Source organism: Mustela nivalis, assembly GCF_964662115.1.
Source record: "Mustela nivalis genome assembly, chromosome: 4".
In the NCBI taxonomy this organism is placed as follows: Eukaryota; Metazoa; Chordata; class Mammalia; order Carnivora; family Mustelidae; genus Mustela; species Mustela nivalis.
Window position 1 is genome coordinate 159731779 of NC_139023.1, and position 24299 is coordinate 159756077.

At 36.5% G+C, this 24299-nt stretch overlaps 1 protein-coding gene across 4 annotated transcripts in view; it reads right to left on the reverse strand.

Annotated features, from left to right (window-relative positions):
• Nucleotides 1-24299, reverse strand: part of ADAM28 (ADAM metallopeptidase domain 28) — a 65831-nt gene that overhangs the window by 38709 nt on the left and 2823 nt on the right. Inside the window, exons 2-8 of one of the 4 annotated variants that reach the window (XM_082727431.1) lie at nucleotides 19658-19761; nucleotides 11858-11934; nucleotides 10242-10320; nucleotides 8528-8604; nucleotides 6736-6925; nucleotides 3104-3175; nucleotides 2097-2168 (exon numbers count right to left, since the gene is read on the reverse strand). In XM_082727431.1, coding sequence (XP_082583557.1) covers nucleotides 2097-2168; nucleotides 3104-3175; nucleotides 6736-6925; nucleotides 8528-8604; nucleotides 10242-10320; nucleotides 11858-11934; nucleotides 19658-19761 — 671 coding nt within the window. Of the gene's footprint in view, nucleotides 1-2096; nucleotides 2169-3103; nucleotides 3176-6735; nucleotides 6944-8527; nucleotides 8605-10241; nucleotides 10321-11857; nucleotides 11935-19657; nucleotides 19762-24299 lie in introns of all 4 variants that reach the window. The other 3 variants (XM_082727430.1, XM_082727433.1, XM_082727432.1) reach the window with 3 other exon arrangements.

The following is a 24299-nucleotide window of genomic DNA, read 5'->3' on the forward strand; positions in this document are numbered from 1 at the left end:
TCCTAGTATTGTTTCTCTGATTTTTGAAATGTAAAGTCTCTAATATTTTCATTTCTTAAATATAAAAATGTAACATGAAACATGTACACATTTAAAAAAATTAGTCATAGAACACTTTTAATAAAAATCAACAATCCACTGTCATTGTCACCCCCACTAAGAAACAATAATATATTCATTGAGATATAATTGACATATAACATTATATTAGTTTTAAGTATGCAACATAATGAAATACTTATACAAAAAGAAATGTCAAAGTGAATGTGTTCAAAATGGAAATCCTCATTTTCCATCTGAGTCACTATCCCCCACCATGTTACCCATTCTTAATGTTGCTCAGGTCCAAATCCTTGATGTCACTTGTTCTCCTTTCCTTATACTTTTCACCTCTCATCTACCTCATCTACCCTGATGACTCAATCCAGAGATCAGCTATTCTCAATAGATCCACTACCACTGCTTTTTCTCAAGCCACCATCATCTCCTGCCCTGAATTAGGGAATAACTCCCCTATCTGGTCTTATTTCTGCCAGTGGCTTTCCTTCAGTTTGTTTCCAACACAATCGCCAAGATGATCTTTTAAGAATACACATCCGAACATGTTATACCTCAGCTCAGGCTCTCCAATGTCGTCCTTGCCTGTGAAGAATAATAAAGTCCTTACACAGTCCTACCAGGACTACAGGTTCTGGCCACTACTCCCTGTCTGATGTCATCAACTTCCACCCTCCCCCCCTTACTACATGCCAACTACAATAGCCAACCCACTGTTCCTCAAATATGACAATCGAGGTTCTGTCCTTAGAACCTCACTCTGCCTTGCACATCCTCTCTTAGAGTCAGACTCTTACCTACATTCCTTTCCCTACTCAGATGTCACCTTGGACACCTTGGACTTGAGCTTTCCTATTTAACATACCACCCAAGACGAACCTCTCTCTTTTTTTTTTTTAATACCACTTTATTTTTTTTAGCACTTATAATCCCCATCCTACATACTCTTTATGTGGGGTGTTTATGTTCATCTTGAACAAGAATGTAAACTCCTTGAAGGGACATTTGTCAGTTTTTTGTCTCACTCTATTTCTGTCACCTAGAAAAGTTCCTGTCACAAAGGTGTTCAATAAATATTGCCAGTTCTTGGGGTTCTTTAAGAAGAGTCAGAATGATCTTTGTGGTGAGAAGACAAGATACAGATGATGCTGGTCATTGAATCCACCTTCATTTTCTCTCTATCCTTAGAGAACTTGCAGGCTACCACAAAGTGACTCACCATGTAAGTAGGCAGACTAACGGTATATTCAACTAACAAGGCACTAACAATTAAGGTTTAAACAGAAGAGATACAGAAATCATTTTTTAAAGATTTTGTTAATTAGATGACAAAATCATGTTTACAGACCAAAATCAACATCTTTCCAATTGAAATGGACTTTGAAATCCAAAAAATCCAAGTTCAAATCTTAGCTCTACCATTTCCTAACTTTGTAATTTTAGGCAAATTACTTTGCTTCCCAAAATCTAATTATTTAGTTATAAATTAGGTTTAGAAATATATAAATTATATATATATAATATATAAATACATATAATATATAATAATATATAAATTATATATAATATAATATATATAATATATAAATTAGGTTTAGTACATCATCTCACTGAATCTTCAAAACAACTCTCTTAGAGTTGTTTTGAAGATTCAGTGAGATGATGTACTAAAAGATACTACTGTGCCAGAGTTTGGTTGATTTTGTTTGTTTTCCCATGTTCTCCCATAGATTGGCTTTCTGTTGGGAATTGCTGGTCTGTGATGTCTCCCCAGGCTTTAAAAAAACCAAAAAAGCAATTCAAACAAAATGAACTCTTTCTTAGATCTTCATCAACCTGAGAATAGTGTGGCAGGTAAGGGAGAAACATCTCTATCATGTAATATTAATATTTAATTAAATAGCAAAATTTCAAGAGCCAATCAGCAGTATTATTAATCTGGGAGTATTGACTTTCTTTCCCTGCTTCACAAGCATTCATAGATCCACCCAATGACACCGCCTCACAAATTATTAAATTCCACTTGAAGTATACCATACCATGTTGACATAATTGGCCATTTCAAACACCCTCTTTCTTATTTCCTTTGGATCTTGGTTGTACTTTTTAAACTGAAAAAACAAAAACAAAAACACAAAAAAGCCAACTATGACAAAATATGGGCACTGTCAGAAATGAATATAATTGGAAGGTAAAAAAAAAAAAGGCAACTTCAGTTTATTTTACTTCTCAGTGGTTATAATTAACAATCAGTTATAAAAATTAACAGTTAAAAGGTAGAAGCAAAATGCTACCTTTGACTAAATTAATGAAATTAATGTACTTTCAGAGTAGAGATGATGTTTTACCCCTGAAATAGTAGCTCAGTAAAGCTCTACGGAATTATTAAATATATTTCCATTTAAATGCTATGGTTTCATAAGCTGTGCAGAATTGGTGCAAGCAACAGCTTATTCATATATATACATATATATATGAATGACAAATGGTAAGTGCATGTAGTATAATGAGAGGCCAAGCTTTAGGGCCTGAACAAATTAACTTATTCATATTATCATAAAGCAAAGTTTTCCCTTTTGAGGTCATACATGTGAACCTTAGATTTCCAAAATTTGAAAATGCATTCTTGTAAAATAATATAAACAACAAATATTATCCCCAAAAAATATTTTTTCAGAAGATTCCGTTCATCAGTCTTATACATTTACCATTTCCTGATGAAGATAAATTCTAACTTTCCAGTGATTTAGCTGCTTAATAAAAGACAAAAAGAGAAAGGAATTTAACTGGAAACTAAATTTGGAGACAATAATAGAAGATAAAATGCTAAAAATTCACTTTATGCATAGGTATACATTTCTAAGAAGAAAAAATCCTGTCTAAATCCTGTCTAATTATATGTCAAATTTCCTAAGATCAGAACAATTCATAAAGAAGAAAAGCTCATATTCATGATTTATCAAAACTGATCAGTATATTTAATATTTCCCATAATAAATACATGTAGAAGGGGATTTTGAAAGACACATTTATCTGTTATAATTACCTCACTATTATCCAGGACCAAATAATACTCTACGTATTTCTTATGTTCCAGACCCTTCTGGTCTTTTGATTTCTGTAATAAATACAAAAAAGAAAATCACTAAAACAGCATCATCTTGAGAGTCATTCTTTTATTTGAAAAGTGTAATTTTGGAAAAGATTGGTTGATATCTGGCAATAAAAGAAAACATTACCATTTTAACTCTTAACAAGCAGAATTAACTATAGACAAGGCTCAGTGTATCAGAGCTAGAAGGACATGAGCAACATTCTAGTCTGACTCTTTCATTTTGGCAGAACTTAAACTAATAGGTGTGCTTGAACTAAAACCAAAAGCTTTCAGGATGCCTGAATGTTTCATGGGTTAAGCCTCTGCCTTCAGCTCAGGTCATGATCTCAGGGTCCTGGGATGGAGCCCCGCAACCGCCTCTCTGCTCAGCAGGGATCCTGCTTCCCCCTCTCTCTCTGGCTGCCTCTCTGCCTACTTGTGATCTCTCGCTGTCTGTTGAATGAATAAAATATTAAAAAAAAAAAAAAAAAGCTTTCAGATTTTTTGAACAATGGGTTTTCTCCGCTATGCTGCCCTGAAATAGAAAAACTCTGACTTCGGCAACCTCTTAGTGTTTTCTAGTTGTAGTTGTTGGTAGTGGTGGTGGTGGGTTTAAGCAGCCTTTATCCCTCTCCTAGTGAGCACCCCCTTCCTCAGCAATGGTGCAATGCCCAGACCCATCATGGCACCCAGTCTGCTCTTTTCTCCTCAGGCAGAGCTGGATCTCTTTCCCACATTCCAAGCTTCCCTATTTTCTGTTCCTTTTTCTCCACAAAACAAAACAAGACAATAACAACAACAAGAAAAGATATATTTCCTAGTGGATTATTCCATTGAAAAGTAGCAGATACATTATTCATACTAAATAATAAACTATCAAAGTTTATTATGTTGCATATCTGGAAGGGCTTGTCTTTTTTTTTTTTATTTTATTTACTTATTTGCAAGACAGAGAAAGATAGCACGAGTGATGGGAGGGGTAGAGGGAGAGGAAAAGAAAGAATCTCAAGTTGACTCCATGCTGGGCATGGAGCCTGACTCAGGGCTCAATCCCACGACCCTGAGAAACCAAGTCTGATGCTTACCAGACTGAGCCACCCAGGCACACAGAAGGGGTTGTCTTTTAACAGAGCAGTAAGCTTCCATTAGCAAGAACACATTACTGAAAGTAGACTTCAGGTGTAGTCCTCTAGCTAAACACTTCCCTCCCAGTCTCGGAGCAGTGTATTCACTAGCACTTACTGGACACCAGGGGTGCTAAGAATAAGGCAACGAAACATTCTTGGTCCGTGGCCTTAAGGAGCTCCCACTAGGCAAATAAGCATGAGTAAATCAGGTGGTGATTAGTGCTGTGAAGAGGAGTACATGGAGTCATGTGATACTGAGTACCAAGGTAGTTTTATAAGAATAGGTGGTCAGGGAAAGCTATAAGGGTTTGGTCATGCAGCAGACATATTAATGAGAATATTCTCATTAATGTTCTCATCAGGCAAGAGAAGATAAATGGGAAGATAACTCCAGCAGAGAAAAGAAATGAACAAAAAGATTGTGAAGTGAATTGATATTGGCATGTTTAAAGCACAGAAAAATTGTCTGTGTTTGTCAGAACATAATGGGGGAAGTTGTCCGTAGGAAAGGAGTTGAAGGAAAGGAGATTACAGAGGGAAGTGGGGCCCTAAGCTTACAGGGATTTGCAATTCACTGTCATTCCTCCTCTGTTTGACCTCCATATATTAGAGGCCCTCATAAAATCTCAGCCATGGGTCCCATTCTTTATCTACACATTCTTCCTCAGTAATCTCATCCTGTGTTATGCCTTCTTTAAATAGGAACTCTGCACTAATTGCTATCAGATGAGTATCTCCAGCCTTGGCCTCTCTTCTAAAGGCCAGACTGTTACAATTAATACCTATTTCACGCATCCATTCAAATGTCTAATACCATAAACCTAATGTGGTCAAAATAAAACTACTGATTCCCAAACCTCAAACAAAACCAGCTTCTCCCTCATTCTCCCCAGCTCAGTTAACAGCACTACCATTCATCATTTGCTCAGGCCCAAATCTAGAATTTATCCTTGATTATTTTATCCTTCATCCGTAGGAGTGAGTTCTTAGTGGGATCCTGGTATCATATCACTGGTGGAATTTAAATCCACAGCAAACTGAACCCAAAAGAGATATTCTTTTGTTAAGACAAATTCTGCCCAGTGCTTGTGGATGGTGAAAACATTTAGAAGAGATGACTGGATATAAAGCATCCCATGAAGAAAATGAAAGCAATTATGGCAATGACTCCCTATGGTTTCAAACAAGCCATATTCATTTTTCTTCTGTGACTGGAAGCTGAACTCATATATCTAAGAATATCCTCAGTTACTCTGCACATATCCTGCCTTTATTTTTGCTCACTGTTACATCCCAAGCACCTATGGAAGTACTTCAAGAAAGAAAACTATTGAATGGATTCATTCATAAAGACAGCAGGATATTTTATGTGAAAGTAATAATACTTCATACCTTTGTTGTATGTTGTGGTATTGTCAAAGTTGCCTGTTCCCAGAGAGCAAGCATTATATTTATATTTCTTTTTTTTTTTTAACTTTTTATTTTTTATAAACATATATTTTTATCCCCAGGGGTACAGGTCTGTGAATCACCAGGTTTACACACTTCACAGCACTCACCAAAGCACATACCCTCCCCAATGTCCATAATCCCACCCCCTTCTCCCAAACCCCCTCCCCCCAGCAACCCTCAGTTTGTTTTGTGAGATTAAGAGTCACTTATGGTTTGTCTCCCTCCCAATCCCATCTTGTTTCATTTATTCTTCTCCTACCCACTTAAGCCTCCATGTTGCATCACCACTTCCTCATATCAGGGAGATCATATGATAGTTGTCTTTCTCTGCTTGACTTATTTCGCTAAGCATGATACGCTCTAGTTCCATCCATGTTGTCGCAAATGGCAAGATTTCATTTCTTTTGATGGCTGCATAGTATTCCATTGTGTATATATACCACATCTTCTTGATCCATTCATCTGTGGATGGACATCTAGGTTCTTTCCATAGTTTGGCTATTGTGGACATTGCTGCTATAAACATTCGGGTGCATGTGCCCCTTTGGATCACTACATTTGTATCTTTAGGGTAAATACCCAATAGTGCAATTGCTGGGTCATAGGGCAGTTCTATTTTCAACATTCTGAGGAACCTCCATGCTGTTTTCCAGAGTGGCTGCACCAGCTTGCATTCCCACCAACAGTGTAGGAGGGTTCCCCTTTCTCCACATCCTCGCCAGCATCTGTCATTTCCTGACTTGTTGATTTTAGCCATTCTGACTGGTGTTTATATTTCTTTTTGACCTTGGCACATTGTTGATAATAATAGTTAATCCACAAATACTTATTAAATAAATCATCAATGTACCACAAGGCTTTAGTGTCTCTATGGCCTACTATAATACTAGTAATTCAACCAAGACTATAAAGTTTCTGTTAATTGTAACTACTAAGACTGGATCCCAGGAGAGCCAGGACAGGATACATGAAAGCACTGCAAATAAAATATGAAAGTATGCATACCACCAGACTGGTGGCAGGTAGAACCATACTCTGCCGAGATCCGTGTGCCCGTAGTATGTCATCTGTCCCACAGGTGCTGTTAGTCTTTTCCTCTGGATCATAACTGTAGAGTGCATGTTTCTGTCCATCCTGATTTGTAGGGCTTAAAGGTTCAATGAAGTATTTTTGATCTCCCTGACTGAAGTAGCCCCTGAAAAACATGAAAATCCTGACTGACTTCTTAAAAAATATTCCTGCTTTTGGGTGCTATAGACTTACAGACTTTAAAGAATTTCCAATACCAAATAATTTCAAGTTCATGGCAGTAGAATATAGTGTAACTTTGCAGCTAAAGATACACTTAGAGATGATCTAAACTTAGTTTTTCTATGAGAAATCAGATTTCTTGGGGAGAAGTGACTACTATAATGTTACATAGCTAACTTATGTCAGTGCTGACGCTAGAATGGAAATTTCCTCATTCTCACCCAGTGTTCTTCCAATCTAATACCTCATCCGCTCTAAAGGTGCACTGAAAATGAAGACCTTGGGGTCTTATAAATAAGACTTAGGAATCTGGGTCTATAACTTCTTAGATGTGATACCATGGGAAAAATACATAAACCCACACTGCCATAGTTTCTGGAGACCTCTATAACATGAGAATAATACCTACCTAATAGAATGGTTATAAAGATTGAAGGACATAATACGTAAAGCACATGATCAACAAATATTACCAGCTTCTCAGTTATCTCTGCTGAAACTCCAAATTAAGATACATTTAACCAACAGTGAGGGGCACCCATTATTCATTAGCCCTTGGATTAAGGGCAGAAAATCAGAGAAAAAAGTCATGATTTCTCCTTTTGCGGAGCTTATAGTAAAATGAGGAAGATGGATGTGGATCAAATAGTCACATTTGACCCCAAAACAATATAATTAGATGATATATATGAAGTATTCATAATTATAGATAACTGCTAGGATAAAAAAGCATAAAAGTATATAATCAGAGACTGGTTAAGTGTATACAGAGCTAGAAGACAAGGATGCATATGAGATCCTTCATGGTCTGCATAAAGAATCATGGTAGTTTGGACTAGGAAGTAGCAGTAGAGAAAGAATAGAGTGAATAATCCCAGTGAATATTTAGCACATCTAATCAGAAGGGCTTGAAAATGGATCAAAAATGGATAGCTGAGAGGCAAGATCTCATCAAGGAATCTAGGTTTCCGAATTGGGCATGTGGTTAGTTGATTATATCATTCACTGAAATAACAAACACTGGAAAGACATGAAATTTGGGAGAAAAACATTATTGATGTGGGGTTTATTAAGATTGAGATTTCATTAATCTATCCAAATATGGAAGAGATATGGATATATGGAAGACAAAATTAGATGGTCAAGTCTGGGCATCAGAAGAAATATCTCACTGTAGACAGATGACTGGGGAGTTATTAATATACAGAAGAAAAGCTGGGCATGGATAGCACAAGCCGAAGAGAGAGTTTAAAGAGGAAAGGTGGAGAAGAGCACCCATTCCTTTAAGAGTTGGACTCAAAAACTGTATTTTGAAAATAAGCAAACAAACAAACAAACACACTTCTATAAGCAATTCAGATGTGTGAATTTAGAAACCACTATCAAGAGAAACTCTGTTTCCTTTAAATTTCAAAATCTTTGAACCCTTAGGATTTATATTTAACTACAGGATAATTCATTCTATTTGAGATTCCTCAGGTTTATTAAAAACACACACACTCACCCCATTAGCACAGGTATACACGAACCATTTATGAAGCCTTACCTTAGTCCCCTACATGTGCTGATGCTAGCATCTGAAACTTTTTCATTAATGATGTGTCCTTGGTAATAACAGTCATCCTAAAGAAAAGAAAAAGGGAGATTTGTAAGAGAATGTACATGTTTCTTAGAGACACTGCTAAATTTGAATTTGAAAGCTTGAAACAAGATCTATGTTTTCAAATAATTTTATGCTGAACAATAGTCAACTTAGAGATGTAAATAAAAGGTTAAGAAGTTTTTTATGGTTAAAATCTTTAATATTTGGTTAAATAATCCAATGCTTAAAGGACATTTACTAAATAAATATTGGTATTGCAGAAAAAGGATAATGGGTGAATGCAGTCTGGAAGAAACAAACTTATAGATAGAAGTTTAAAATATGAGCCTCCAAAATATCAGACATTCATTCTTTCCCTTGGCTGATTACTCATCGTTTTCTTCTTTCTTTATTTCTTTCTTTTTATTATCTTCATGGAAGTCATCCCTTTCTTCCTTTTCTTTAGCCACTGTATAGTTAGCCACCATATTAGTTTTTGATGTAGTGTTCAACGATTCATTAGTTGCTTGTAACACCCAGTGCTCATCACATGTGCCCTCCTTAATACCCATCATCCAGTTACCCCATCTCTCCAACCCCCCCTTTCTGTAACCCTCAGTTTGGTTCTTGGAGTCCAGAGTCTCTCATGGTTTTTCTCCCTCTCTGATTCCTTCCCATTCAGTGTTCCCTTCCTTCCCTGTGGTTCTCCCCACTATTCCTTATGTTGCACATATGAGTAAAATTATATGATATGAGTCGATAAAGAAGATGTGGTCCATATATACAATGGAGTATTACTCAGCCATCAGAAAAGATGAATACCCACCATTTGCATCAATATGAATGGAGCTGGAGAAGATGATGCTAAGTGAAATTAGTCGAGTAGAGAAAGACAATTATCATATGATTTCACTCATCTGTGGATCATTATTTTTTTCTAACACCTACAAGCTCTTTCAAATGAATGAGTTATCAGGATTATATTTTATGTCTTAATTTATTCAAAGTGTTTCAGCAGAATAGTGTGACATCCCCTTCTCCATCTGGAGAAAAATGTCCAATCCCAGAACTTTTCCATGTGGATGTACTTTAATCAAGCACACCTTTCCGCTTTGAGACAGATGAGATATTGACATAAATACCGGTGCCATCACTATGAAGAGAATGCCTGAAGGCCTGCCAATAGAAAAAGGGAGCTCAGAAATATGGCAATGATAAAATACTCCTCACATGACTTCACATAGCCACCTTCTAAATAAGAGTCAAGAGTAAAAAATATTTAAGGAAAACAGAATTCTATAATTCTGTTATTGAGGAAATAGTCTTGAGTTGGAGACACTATATAATCTAGAGATTATATAGTGCTGACTAAGAAGACTAGAAGTATTCAATTCTTCACTCGTCTAATGAAAATGAAAGGCTCCTCCCACTCTCTTATAGGGAGCCCCTGAAGGGAAGCCCACATAACCAAGGGGTTACCATGGTTGTCAAGGAATGACTTTGTTCTTGTCAAAATGTATAAATATTAAGGGGTGTATTAAGAAATTACTACTTCTGGAAAAAGCACCAACATTGTAAATGCTGTTTCATTTTCATTATTTGTCTGGCAATGACACTCACTGCCCTTGGGTGTACCGGTCACACCCCAAATGACAGTGATTCTAGGATACTCTTTTACCATTATTTGTGGGCTTGTGGTGACCTCCTCTCCAGTGGAATTATAATGTGTTTCCATGTAACCTGGTGCAAGGAGATCCCTGGAGAAAAAAAAAAGAAAAAATTTCATGGTTACTCATGCTAATTGAAAAGTGTCTTGGTCAAAGTGAAAGCTTCCACTGGTAGTCTAGGAAAGCGTTTAACTCCTGAGCTCCTTCTCCTAAGCCCTCAAGCAGAGTCCAAGCACGAAGAGGATGCTTACAATGCAAAGACTGAGGGAGCTGAGTCTTTGGCATTCCTGAGTAGTGTGGACATTCCTAAGTAGTGTGGAACAGTGTCTGCTAGAAAGCAGACACTTTGATACTTCTCTGAGGGGTGACTTGAGGAAGGAATGGGACTGAGAAGGGTAGAGTTGACTTAAAAAAATGACTGAAAAAAGAGCGTTCCTCATCAGTTTGTGATAACTACATTTTCACCCAGTCCTTTTCAGTTCCCAGGGACTGCTAACAACTGTAGCAGTGGCAAGTTTCGTGGTCAATGACTTGCGTTTGGTAGGTAGGGCCCTTCTGGCATTTTCACTGAGCTTCTCAGAATTCTTTCAATTACCTGACAGCACATAGGAATCTGGATATGCCTTTTAAAGAGGCAGGGCAAGGAGAAAAGGAAGTAACTAGGATATGTTAAATGTTGTCTCTGTGCCAGCCACTGAGTTAGACACCTTACATGGATCATTTGTTTAATCATTTCTGCAGTCTGATAAGGTAAATATGACTTGCTTCATTTTTCAGATAAGATGACACAGTTCGAGGGGCAAAAGATCATATCTAAGTCTGCCTAAAGTCCACACCTGTACTATTTCTATTCTACCACACCATTTCCAAAGTCCAGGCAGTTGTGATTTTTGCAAATGGCAATAGTTTATTTGAGGAAAAAAAATCTTGCTGTACTATATAGAATGGTTTAGGGATTGAAAGAGCTTGAAAGCACAGAATTAGGGGAGAAAACTACTTTTGAAGTCGTCAAGATATAGGATCATCAAGATCTGAGTCAGAATCGAGGCAGTGAAACTTGAAAGAAATGTTGAATGTAACTGACCTGAATGCGGACTATGAAAGAACAAGAGGACGATATAAGGCATGAGAAAGTGGGAGGGTCAGTGTGTAGCTGGATGGGAGGAGCACTGGTGTGGGCATCAGGAGAGCCCAGTCTGGCTTTACCATTGACTTGTTCTTTAGTCCTTGAATTTATTTAATTATACATTTTTTTTCCCTGATGGAAATAGTTGCAAATTGTTTTAAATCTCAATCTTTGAGTATTAGAATAATAAACTACAATAATGTAGGGTGAGATTTAAAAATATGTCTGCTTTTTCACAGAATTTGATACAATTGTATCTCATGCATTATATTTTATTACTGGAAGGGTCCAAACACTAGTAAACTGTTATTTTACTCAATGTGTTTCCACTACTTTGGTAGAAACAAATATTCACCAACACCCGCCCCCAGGCCAGTTGAGAGAAAAAAACTTATTAGCAGAGGTTTTCGAGAGCCTTAAGCAGAAAATGCCTCAATTAGCACATTTTCCACATACTAACTTGCTTTCGGTAAGGATAATATCAGAAATAAAAACACTTACTTGTTTTTTTTCAAGTAAAGCACTGCAATTTTCCCATTAACTGTAATTTTATACTTCAATTCAGTTTCAAATTTTTCCTGCAAAAATGCACAAACATTTACTGGTCATTATAAACACACACAAATATTCATTCAGCTGTGTTCATCTTTTTAATCATTGGCAAACAATGCCTACTTTCTTTTTTTAAATTTTATATTATAAAATTATATATATATAATATATACTATATAAACATATATATAAATTATATATAAACATATATAAATTAACATAAATATATAAAAACATTATATAAACATATATATATTATATAAACATATAATGTATTATTAGTCCCAGGGTACAGGTCTGTGAATCACCAGGTTTACACACTTCACATCACTCACCATAGCACATATGTTCCCCAATGTCCATAACCCCACCACCCTCTCCCTACCCCCCTACCCCTGGCAACCCTCAGTTTGTTTTGTGACATTAAGAGTCTTTTATGGTTTGTCTCCCTCCCAATCCCATCTTGTTTCATTTATTCTTTTCCTACCCCCCAAACCCCTCACGTTGCCTCTCTACTTCTTCATATCAGAGAGATCATATGATATTTGTCTTTCTCCGATTGACTTATTTTGCTAAGCATAATACTCTCTAGTTCCATCCATGTCGTCTCAAATGGCAAGATTTCATTTCTTTTCATAGTATTCCATTGTATATAAATACCACATCTTCTTTATCCATTCATCTTTTTCTTTAATGGTAGTCTATATAGTTTATATACCAAATGTCTGCTTCTAGCCTCTTTTAACAAATCAAACAACTCTGCAACCAGAATAGACAAATTATCTGAGACCTTTCTATCCATCCATCCATCCATCCATCCATCCATCCATCCATCCACTCATCTATTTTATAAATATTATCTGAGTGTTAGTTATATGCATGACTCTACTCAGTTCTGGAAATTCAACTCTAAGCAAGAAAAATTGACCCCTACTGTCAGAAAGCTTATAATCCTGTGGAAAGACAGACAATAAAAGTGATTTATGTTGTACGATAAGGGATATAAATATGAGTGCAATGCAAGCTGTCTAACATCTTAAGGTCTGGAAAGGCTTTCTTGAGGAAGTACCATGCAAGCTGAGTTATGAATTAGCCAGGTGAAGCAGGGTGGGAACTTATTTGAGAAGAAGGAATAGTATGTCCACAGACCCAAAGACCTCAAAGACTCCTACTGATGATTTTTGGTCTGATGGTATTCTCATGGCTAACTGGAGGTCAGAATGTGGACAAAACAACAGGTGTATGTATTCAAAAATCAGAGAGAAATTAAGATCTCAAGACTTCAGAAAGAGAAAATATCATCTCAAGAAAACCTCATGTGGAAAAGGAGAACCATTTCAAGATTTAGATATACAAAAAGAGATACAGAAGACTGTATGTTAGGGAAGATGCTATTGAGTACTAAATTCTAATTTTGTTTTATAAAACAGAATTATTAACCATGGTTACACTCAAAATCTAAAAATTCACTGGGGAATGCCACAACATTGTTATTAAAGAGATCTAAGTATGGCTGACCAAATATGATGGAGTGCTATTTCCTCTGCTGGGCTGCACCTAAGGCCAAGCTTCTCCTCTCTTCTCCCTCTCCTAGCCAGAGCAGCACCTGAGCTCAGCAAGGGACAATAGTGCATTAGACACTTCAGGTCAGGAGGATTGTGCAGGGATGAACCATCTCCAAGGTCAGTTGGAATGGCGCCCATTCCCTTGAAATGGTTAGTCATTAGAGTCCTCTCTGATGTCAAAAGCTCCTGGGTATAAGTATCCTATACTGCAGATCTAGATGAGGAGAGGCTGCTGTAACTCACCTTACTGAAGAATAACAGCAGCTGGGGGGAAAAAAAGGCCTGAGGTTTGAAAATCAGTTATGGGGAATCATTGTAACCATTTATCACTTAGATTTAAGAAAGGCCAGATGGAATTAAAATATTAGGAGGGTAGCAGATATAATTTTCTTCCCAGAAAAGCCTTCCTGATAACTATTTTCTGTTAGCAATGGATTTTAGTGGATTTTCACCTAAAATGTTATTTGGAGATTATTTTAGAAAAGATTATTGCTTTTGGACTGGAAGTTTTAGCCAACACTGGCATAGATTATAGATGAAAGGAAACAACAAGGAAGAAAACAAGTCTTTATGAAAGAGGTTGCACTGGGTGATGTGATAACCTCATGTCCCTAGTAGAAGTCCGTGGTAGAGAGAAATGCCTGCTAAAACAAAAACAAAAACAAAAACAAACACAAAACAAAAAACTATCCTCCTTGTGTGCAACCTGAGTCCTGAACTATGAATGAGGAGAGGAAAGATGCACTTTGATTTGGAGAGTACCCACTAGAAGGCAATGATTTGGAGCCCAAAGAGTAAGGTTAGCTGGTCACAGGGACATAAAAATAAACGTCCTCCAGGAAAAATGCCATGGATAAGGTTGAATGGGTGGACAGGGAAGGCCACTATCTGGGATGTTCCCAGGATGGAAGAGAGGGTGTAAAGTCAAGATGATGCCCATAGGCACACAACAAATAGTAAATCACACCCTAGAAGTCCCGGGAAAGCTTAATGGCAATAGTACAACAGTTGTCATAACATACAGTAAGCTGAGGCCTCCAGGAACCCTGGCAGACCTAGCTTAGGCCTGAAATTGTTCCCAGTGTAAGGGAGGCATTGTGTTGCCAGATACTCTATTTGGGGCATTGGCCAACAGCATGGCAGTTTTGGCCTCTAAGGAGGTGTGTGTGCTCTGGAGGCAGAATCCTGGGAAAATAGGGATTACCTTTGAAGTTAAGTTCCCAACATCAGGGACCTTGATTAAGTACTTGGCAAATATATGGACCACGTAGTCCAGTAGTATCTATGCAGTTATGGACAATGTACTAATTCATTCATTTAACCATTTGTCCATTTACTTATTTATGCAACAAATACTTAGTTTTCCTTGTGCCATGCATATAAAATATAATTAAAAATACGATAATGAATATGGAATTCATGTTTCTACTCTGGCCTTGAATGTCCACTCCAGAAAATGTTTCAAAGGATCATTTCCTTCTAGCTCAAATCTTAAGTAATTGGGCCAGGTGCGATGAAGTCGGAAGGATGAGGCCAGGCTCTTGGAATAGCAAAGTAAAGCTAGTGCTTCTGTTCTCTGGACCAGTAGAGGGCACAGTTGCTTAATAATAAGTACACATGTCCTCCACATCTCCACTGCCTTGAAGAGTGAATAATCTAGACTAACTAGATCTATGTTACATCTATGGGATGCAGAGATCCCTTCAGTCACATGCAATCCAAAGTCTAGATGTTTCAAGAAATTGCTAATCAATTCCTTGCACAAGGAAGACCAATAGTCTCAACTGAAAAGGCTCGAGGATAACTTCTAAGAACTTGGCTTCTATCTAATAGGACAGTGTTCTTATTGGTCATAAGCTGTACCTGAACAAAAAGAGAAGATTCTATGTCAAAAGAATGTGCCTTCTGTGTGGCAGATAAGGATTACCTGGCTTCTCTAACCTGTGTTTATGAGACAAGTGTGATGTGATACAATTCAGTCACCCTGACAGAGCAGAACTGAAATATCAGACATGAAGCAACATGGGACTTTACATTCATAACCAAAATGGTGGCTGGAATCAGAGACTACAAAGGCTTAGCCCTAGATGATCAGAGGGAAGTGACAAAAGACACATGGTGTATTTTGCATAAAATACAGGACATCAGTTAAATCTGAATTCCACACAAAGTGAATAATTTTCTAAATATAAGCATGTCCCATACAATATTTGAGATTACTTACACTAAAAAAAAAAAAAAAAACAACATTCATTGTTTATCTGACATTCAAATTTAACTGAATATCCTGTATTTTTACTTGCTAAATCTGGTTGTTCTAAACACAGTAGAATCTATAGCATGAGCTATAAGAATGGAAACTAAACATCTGTGACCAGGGTAAGGAAGTGAAATTCTGAAATACCAGAACATGGAAACCACTGCCTGGGAAAAGCAGATCGATGCTTTTGGAATGTTTCTTTCAATATTTCCTGTAGAGCTGGTTTGGTATTCGCAAATTCTTTCAGTTGTTGTTTGTCCTGGAAGCTTTTAATCTCTCCTTCTATTTTCAATGATAGCCTAGCTGGATATAGTATTCTTGGCTGCATGTTTTTCTCGTTTAGTGCTCTGAAAATATCATGCCAGCTCTTTCTGGCCTGCCAGGTCTCTGTGGATAAGTCAGCTGCCAATCTAATATTTTTTCCATTGTATGTTACAGTCTTCTTTTCCCGGGCTGCTTTCAGGATTTTCTCTTTGTCACTGAGACTTGTAAATTTTACTATTAGGTGACGGGGTGTGGGCCTATTCTTATTGATTTTGAGGGGCGTTCTCTGAACCTCCTGAATTTTGATGCTCGTTCCCTTTGCCATATTGGGGAAATTCTCCCCAATAATTCTCTCCAGTATACCTTCTGTTCCCCTCTCTCTTTCTTCTTCTTCTGGAATCCCAATTATTCTAATGTTGTTTCGTCTTATGGTGTCACTTATCTCTCGAATTCTCCCCTCGTGGTCCAGTAGCTGTTTGTCCCTCTTTTGCTCAGCTTCTTTATTCTCTGTCATTTGGTCTTCTATATCACTAATTCTTTCTTTAGTCAGGAATTACTTTTAATGGTTTGATCACATTCTTGCTGTGGGGTACTTCAAAGGCATCAAGTAGCCCCTGAGAACATCAATGCCGTTTGAATGCTAAAAGGCAAACATGTCTGAGTTACACATATTTGTGAGATGGCTGAAATCACTCAGTGCTTCCCCCTTTCCATTCTTCATGGCTAATATGTTGCCTTCTACTGTCTACAACTGAAGGCAGCAAGGAGAAGTTTGCAAATATATTACACAAAACTCTAAAAATAAAAATGGAATTAAAGCATGCAAGTCATTTAGGCATATTCCAATCTCTATGGAATTTGGTGTAATGGTTTTATTTCTTTCAAAAGATAAAATTGACACGTTTTGTAGGATATTTTTGAACCAAAAGGCATTTATGGAATACTTTTCATAGGACAGGGGTGAAAGATGAGGGGGAAGCGGGGGAAGAGGCATGTTAAAGACACAGAAAATACTTTTTTCTTTTTTTTTTTTTTAAATTGTGCTTGGCCATTTTAAATCAGAAGAGAAGATTAAACTTACACTCACAGACATGCAGAACATGCACACACACACACACACACACACACACTCACACACACACATACACACACATACACACACACTATAGTAAAATCAATATTAAAAGAAAATCAAGAGCCAGGGGCGCCTGGGTGGCTCAGTGGTTTGGGCTGCTGCCTTTGGCTCGGGTCATGATCTCAGGGTCCTGGGATCGAGCCCCGCATCGGGCTCCCTGCTCCGCAGGAAGCCTGCTTCCCTCTCTCTCTCTCTCTCTGCCTGCCTCTCTGCCTACTTGTGATCTCCGTCTTTCAAATAAATAAATAAAATCTTTAAAAAAATAAATAAATAAATAAAAATTTAAAAAAAAAGAAAAAAAAGAAAATCAAGAGCCAAATGGTGTAACACTGACCTTTCCTGAAGCATGGACTATTCTGTGTTGACTTCACAAAGAATGTAAGATGGACTGGGCATTACATAAACGGAGAACAAGTTATGTAGGGGAAAAAATTCTTAAAGGGCAGATAGGTAGCAATAAGTATATTCTTAAGAAAGGTCTTGAGAATACCAAAGCTGACTAAAAAGGAGGTTGTATCAAGAAGCAGAAAGAAGACAAAATGGTTTAGTAAACCATAGCATTAAGCAAAAGAGCCAAGATGATGAGTCCTAAGAAGTGAAGTTTGGTGAGTTACGTAGGTAGTGCCATAATATAATTTTGAGCAGGGACTTAATAATTGTATTCTGCTTTGCTTTTCAGTAAGTTTTCTCAGAATAGTCATATAAGATAAGCATGGCTATTATTATCTCAGTTTAAAGACACAGAATTTGAAGTTCACTTACATCTAAATTTATACAGAGAAAATTAACAATGTTAAGATGTTGAGCATAAACAAGGCTTTTCAGTTCAGGTCCTTTACCCTTCCACTATGGACTGGGAAAACCTAAAGCTCATACAACCAGTTAATCGAGTTGTGCACTAGACAAATAATGTGTTTGGGATAAATATCAAGCACAATGCATCAACTACATCTATGAGATACCAGTACTACTGTGTAGAATAGTAGAGTAAAGTAGAGCAACTATTCTACTATATAGAATAGTAACTACCAGTAACTCTTGTACTAAAGGGGGATGAAAAACTAGAATAGTTTTCATCTATTTTCATCTATCATCAAAAACTATTCTAGTTATTCATCAAATTAAGTTGTTCAAAAGCTTAAATTTTTTTTAGAAGGAAATCACTTTATACCTATGATAAAAACACTACATGTGTATTCAAATTTTCCTCAAAATATTCAGTGACAAAATGTATCTGGCATTTAAAATTTTTTTTTTATTTACTTATTTGTTAGAGAGAGAGCGCGTACAAGCAGAGGGAATGGCAGGCAGAGGAAGAGGGAGAAAGAAGCAGGCTCCCCACTGAGCAGAGAGCCCAACACGGGGCTTGATCCCAGGTCCTGGGACCTGAGCCAAAGATGGACGGTTAACCAACTGAGCCACCTAGGTGTTCTGATATTGATATTTTTTTAAATTAATTTTTTATTTTTTATAAACATATATTTTTATCCCCAGGGGTACAGGTCTGTGAATCACCAGGTTTACACACTTCACAGCATTCACTAAAGCACATACCCTCCCCAATGTCCATAACCCTACCCCCTTCTCCCAAACCCGCTCCCCCCAGCAACCCTCAGATGGGATTGGGAGGGAGACAAACCATAAGTGATATTGATATTTTTAAGAGAATACTGGAAAACATTTAAAGGGACCATACTGATAAGGAATCCAATGAATAAAGATCCCATTCAAATTTAACAGAAACATTTTGTTGGAAGAAATGTTTTGATAAACAGGGTCTACTATGGGTTCTGCTATTATAAATGTTTGCTTTAGAAGAAATCATCTTTTAGGAACCTTACCCAGTGGTGGGGGGTATGTACTCCCAGGGAGTGGCATCTCAAAATATTTCTTCAAGTTATTATCTATGTCTCATTTATCTATATTTTTCCTGGCTCTCAGCAGAAAACTTCTGGGTGCAGGTATTTAGAAAATTGCTGAATGAATCACTGTGTTTTAGCTTTTATCATTTGATTAAGAACGTGTTCTTTCATTAAGTAATAAGAACCATACAAATTTTAATAAATTTCTCTTTAGAAAAGACAAAGGTAAATTTTATGTTTAACCCTAGTAATTCATTCTAGCTTAATTTTCATCTACAATATTTTGTTTTCTACTTTAATACTTATGGTTTTGTTTGTATGTGTGTACATAGACACATAGATGATCAATCAATAATAGATAAAATAAGTTGTATCTAATCTCTTTGGAAGAGTCACAAATTACCATAAAAGTATTAAAGTTTACTTTTTGTGTGACCATGGGCAGTTTATTTCAGTTGTCAGAATCCTAATCTTCAAAATGAGACTGATAATAGAATACTGTGTTATTGTGAAGATTAATAAAAATAAGGTTAAACAACAAATGCAAATAAATGTATATAATTAAATATATATATATGTTATAGTTATATATCTATGTGTATAGCATATGTAAAATATGTATGTATGTTTTTTCAAGATTCTTCATTAAGTCAAAAGCTGTACCTGTTGCTCTGCCTCCTTGACTTCTCTTTTATGTACTGAATGGAGTCTTCTGGGATAAACTACTTCATAGTTCTTTACTCCAGGGAGTTCCTTGATAGCATTTACTGAGGGGGAAGAAAGTAAGAGAAGATTTAGCAGAGCAGAACAAATAAACAAGATGGTTGGAAATAATCAGCCTTATTGCATTTCTGATGGATAATGTTATATAGAGAGGTTTAACCGAGTTACGTCAGAGAATTATTTAAGTTTAGAGATAGACAAAATCAGAAGTCCATACTACCTTTCAAATCTTGAACCTATTTCCCCGCTAAAAGTGTTTCTCTATTTGGTAAAAATATTTCTTTGGGATTTTTTTCATCTCTATTTGCTACCTTGAATCCTCTATACAGGAATATAGCAAAGAGTACAGGCAAAAAGCTAGTACAGCAAGGCAAAAGCCAAACTAATCTTCTAAGATACTAATCAGTGTTGGCATAATTGTGTAGAAGTACTCTGAAAACTACATTGTTACAAAAATGAAATAACTAATGCATGCCATTTCTGAATGAAATAACTAATGCATGCCATTTTCCAATTGTAATGAATGAAACTAAGACAGTAAGAAAAGCTCCAATATAAGCTCCATAGAATGCTTGGCTTTTGTAATACAGATAAACTTTCATTTTTGCATACAAAGCATGAAAAAATGAAAATTAGATAAGTAAAATTTAAAACAATTTTACTGGTCTGGAAGGAAAATTTTTGAGCCTGCAGTCATATTGAAAGAGAACTGAATAGTTATCTCATCCAACCTTCTTCTATATTTTGAATTGTTGTTACAAGTTATTATTTTTTTTAATTTTATTTTTTGAGAGAGAGAGAGAGAGAGAGAGAGCATGCAGGCACACACGAGCAAGCAAGGAGGGGCAGAAGAAGAGGAGGAGAGAGAATCCCAAGCAGATTCAATGCTCAGCACAAGACAACTTGGGGCTCCATCTCAAGACCCTGAGATCATGTTCTGAGCCAAAATAAAAAATCAGAGGTTTAACCAACTGAGCCACATAGGTGCCCCTCCACAAGCTATTTTTCAGAGGAATTCAGAGTTTTCCCAATGCTAACACTTAATTTTCTATTTTCTCTTTTATTTGTTCACTTGATCAGTCCTTGCTCTGGGTAGAGTAATGGATAAGGAAATGTCAATAAGCCAGTTCTTTGGTTTTTCAAGGGGCTACTGGTCTACCCAGAATATAGATGCAGTAGGAACTAAACTGTGGCCCCAGTCTCGCAATTGACTAACACTACGGACTGGAAAGGCTTTAGTTCTGTCTTTTGACTAGCGTGCTCTCTAAAGATAATCCCAGCTCATTAAATTACTCAGCCCTAAATTTTATAGTAATATAAATTTGCTATTATTGTTGATCTTTTCACAAATACAAGTGAGTATTTCTTTTGTTAGTCATCTTAAATGACTTGCACATTTATCCCAATTATGCTCCAGAGAATATTTATTTTAAAAACTAAAGCAGAATCTTTTAAAAAAATTGTAGTTATGTCAATTTTTTTCTTATCATTTTAGGATGGCTAAATGCACTTGACCTCTCAAGAGCTATTTACTTCTAACTTCGAAGAACAGGAAAAGTAATGAGCTAAAAACTCATTGGGTCAAAAATGAACAATTAAAGGGATGGAATGATTTCTCTTTCACTGGCTCAATATTTACTTTTTTTTTAACATTTAAATTCAATTTAATTAACATACAATGTATTATTAGTTTCAGAGATAGAATTTAGTGATTCATCTGTTGCATATAATACCCAGTGCTCATTCCTCAAGTATCCTCCTTAATGGCCATCACCCTCTACCCCATCCCACCACCCACCTGCCCTTCTGCAACCCTCAGTTTGTTTCCTATAATAAGAGTTTTCTGTGGTAGTGATGCCTGGTTGGCACAGCCGGTTAGGCATCTGCCTTCTGACTCACATCATGATCTTAGGGTCCTGGGATTGAGCCCCACATCAGGATCCCTGCTTGGTGGGCACCTGCTTCTTCTCTATCAAATAAATAATTTTTTTATCATTTGTCTCCCTCTCTGTTTTCATCTTATTTTTCCTTTCCTTTCCCTATGTTCATGTTTTGTTTCTTAAATTTCACATATGAGTGCAATCATATATTTTTCTTTCTCTGATTGACTTACTTCACTAAGCATAATGCCCTCTAGTTCCATCTATATGGTTGCAAAGGGCAAGATTTCATTCTTTTTGATGACTGAGTAATATTCTTGTGTGTGTGTGTGTGTGTGTGTGTGTGTGTGTGTGTATGCATGTGTCTCAAGATTTACTCTTAAAACATTTCAAAACACCTTAAAACCATGGATTCAACCCTAGAATACTTAAAACTTGGCTTTGGTTCTAATTTATTAACTGTTTGAACAGACACAGCAGATTAAATGATCTTTAAGAACAGTTCAAGCAGTCTATGATTTTATGCAAATAAATACAGAATTCCTCATAATCTTTTTGAAGAAGTGATGATCATTTGGATAAATTTTTAAGTGGGTGTGATAAAATAAGTCTTATTACATAGTCAAGACTTCAAAAAGTACATAAGTTACCTCAATGACTTCTTGTTGTTAAAGAGATAATCACTGGGCATTTTTCTTTCTATTTAATTAGTTGTTGGTAAAGGAAAATAATAACATTGTTTTATAAAAAATTATAACAAATTCAAAAATCTAGAGTTATATTATCAATCATTTTATTAACATCGAGTTGAAATGTTTATAATTATTATACTTATTTCAAAATAATAAGATGTCACAAGGTAAGAAAATTACTCTTGCCAGAAATGAACTGATGGTGTTGACACAATTCCCTGGAGCTTCTTGTAAACCCATAGTACCAAACAAGCATACCATAAGGCAACCACATGCTGTCTAGTGTATTGTGTCCAATCAATGCAATTAGTCCCATTAATATAGAGTTCATAAAGCCATATATTCACCAATGTTGCAACCAGAGTAACTCTTCTAAAAGTCCTATATAAAAAGTGGTTTCATCCAATACACACACTATTCTGAGAGTAAATATTAGTCCAAGTTACCCTGAGGTCATAAAATAATAGCTAATCATAATTGATTCTTTTATAAAAGCAGAAAATGATAACCCACACAATTTTCCCATTTAGAAGTGGTGAGGGAAAGAGGCCAATCCAACCACTGCAGGTTTTCTTTTCTTTTCTTTTTTTTAATTGATTTATTTATTTTCAGAAAAACAGTATTCATTATTTTTCACCACACCCAGTGCTCCATGCAATCCGTGCCCTCTAGAATACCCACCACCTGGTACCCCAACCTCTCACCCCCCCGCCACTTCAAACCCCTCAGATTGTTTTTCAGAGTCCATATTCTCTCATGATTCACCTCCCCTTCCAATTTACCCCAACTCCCTTCTCCTCTCTAACACCTCTTGTCCTCCATGATATTTGTTATGCTCCACAGATAAGTAAAACCATATGATAATTGACTCTCTCTGCTTGACTTATTTCACTCAGCATAATCTTTTCCAGTCCCGTCCATGTTGCTACAAAAGTTGGGTATTCATCCTTTCTGATGGAGACATAATCCTCCATAGTGTATATGGACCACATCTTCCTTATCCATTCATCTGTTGAAGGGCATCTTGGTTCTTTTCATAGTTTGGCGACTGTGGCCATTGCTGCTATAAACATTGGGGTACAGATGGCCCTTCTTTTCACGACATCTGTATCTTTGGGGTAAATACCCAGGAGTGCAATGGCAAGGTCATAGGGAAGTCCTATTTTTAATTTCTTGAGGAATCTCCACACTGTTCTCCAAAAAGGCTGCACCAACTTGCATTCCCACCAACAGTGCAAGAGGGTTCCCCTTTCTCCACATCCTCTCCAACACATGTTGTTTCGTGTTTTGTAATTTTGGCCATTCTAACTGGTGTAAGGTGATATCTCAATGTGGTTTTAATTTGAATCTCCCCACTGCAGGTTTTCTTAATATGCAACTCATCTAATGAAGTACATATTGACTAACATAATATAACATAATAATAATTATATATATACACACTCATCTCCATGATTCTAGTTAGTATCTAAATCTTAATGTTTTATGAAATCAGAAATTATGAATTGACTTAAATAAGGAGCCAAGTATGTAAATTGTGGAGAAATTTATTCCCAACTCTTTGATGCTGAGCACTTCCCAATGACAAACAAAATTAATCAACAAATGAACCAGAGTATTTTTTTTAAAAGCCTCTGGGAACCTCTCCTTTTCTTCAGTTGAAACCAACAGACCTTCAGCTCTTCTCAAACTCTTGCAACAGAGTACATTGTCTAAGAGAAACAGATAGAATTTCTTTTAATGGCTCCAATTTTTATGAAACCAAGAAAGCCCATGAAAGAACAAGACTTGAATTATAACAAATTAGACAGCCGTTAGAAAAATGGACAGACCTAAATATTGTTTGGCTCATTCATCCTTAAGGTTGATGGAAATGAGACAGCCTCCTCCCAGCTGAATAACACCAGGCTAATTATCTTGAAGCCTGTGGAATAAACACAACTAACTGCCATCCAGGGATTAAACAAATCTGAGATGTAACACAATATGTTTCTACTAATTCATGTTAAT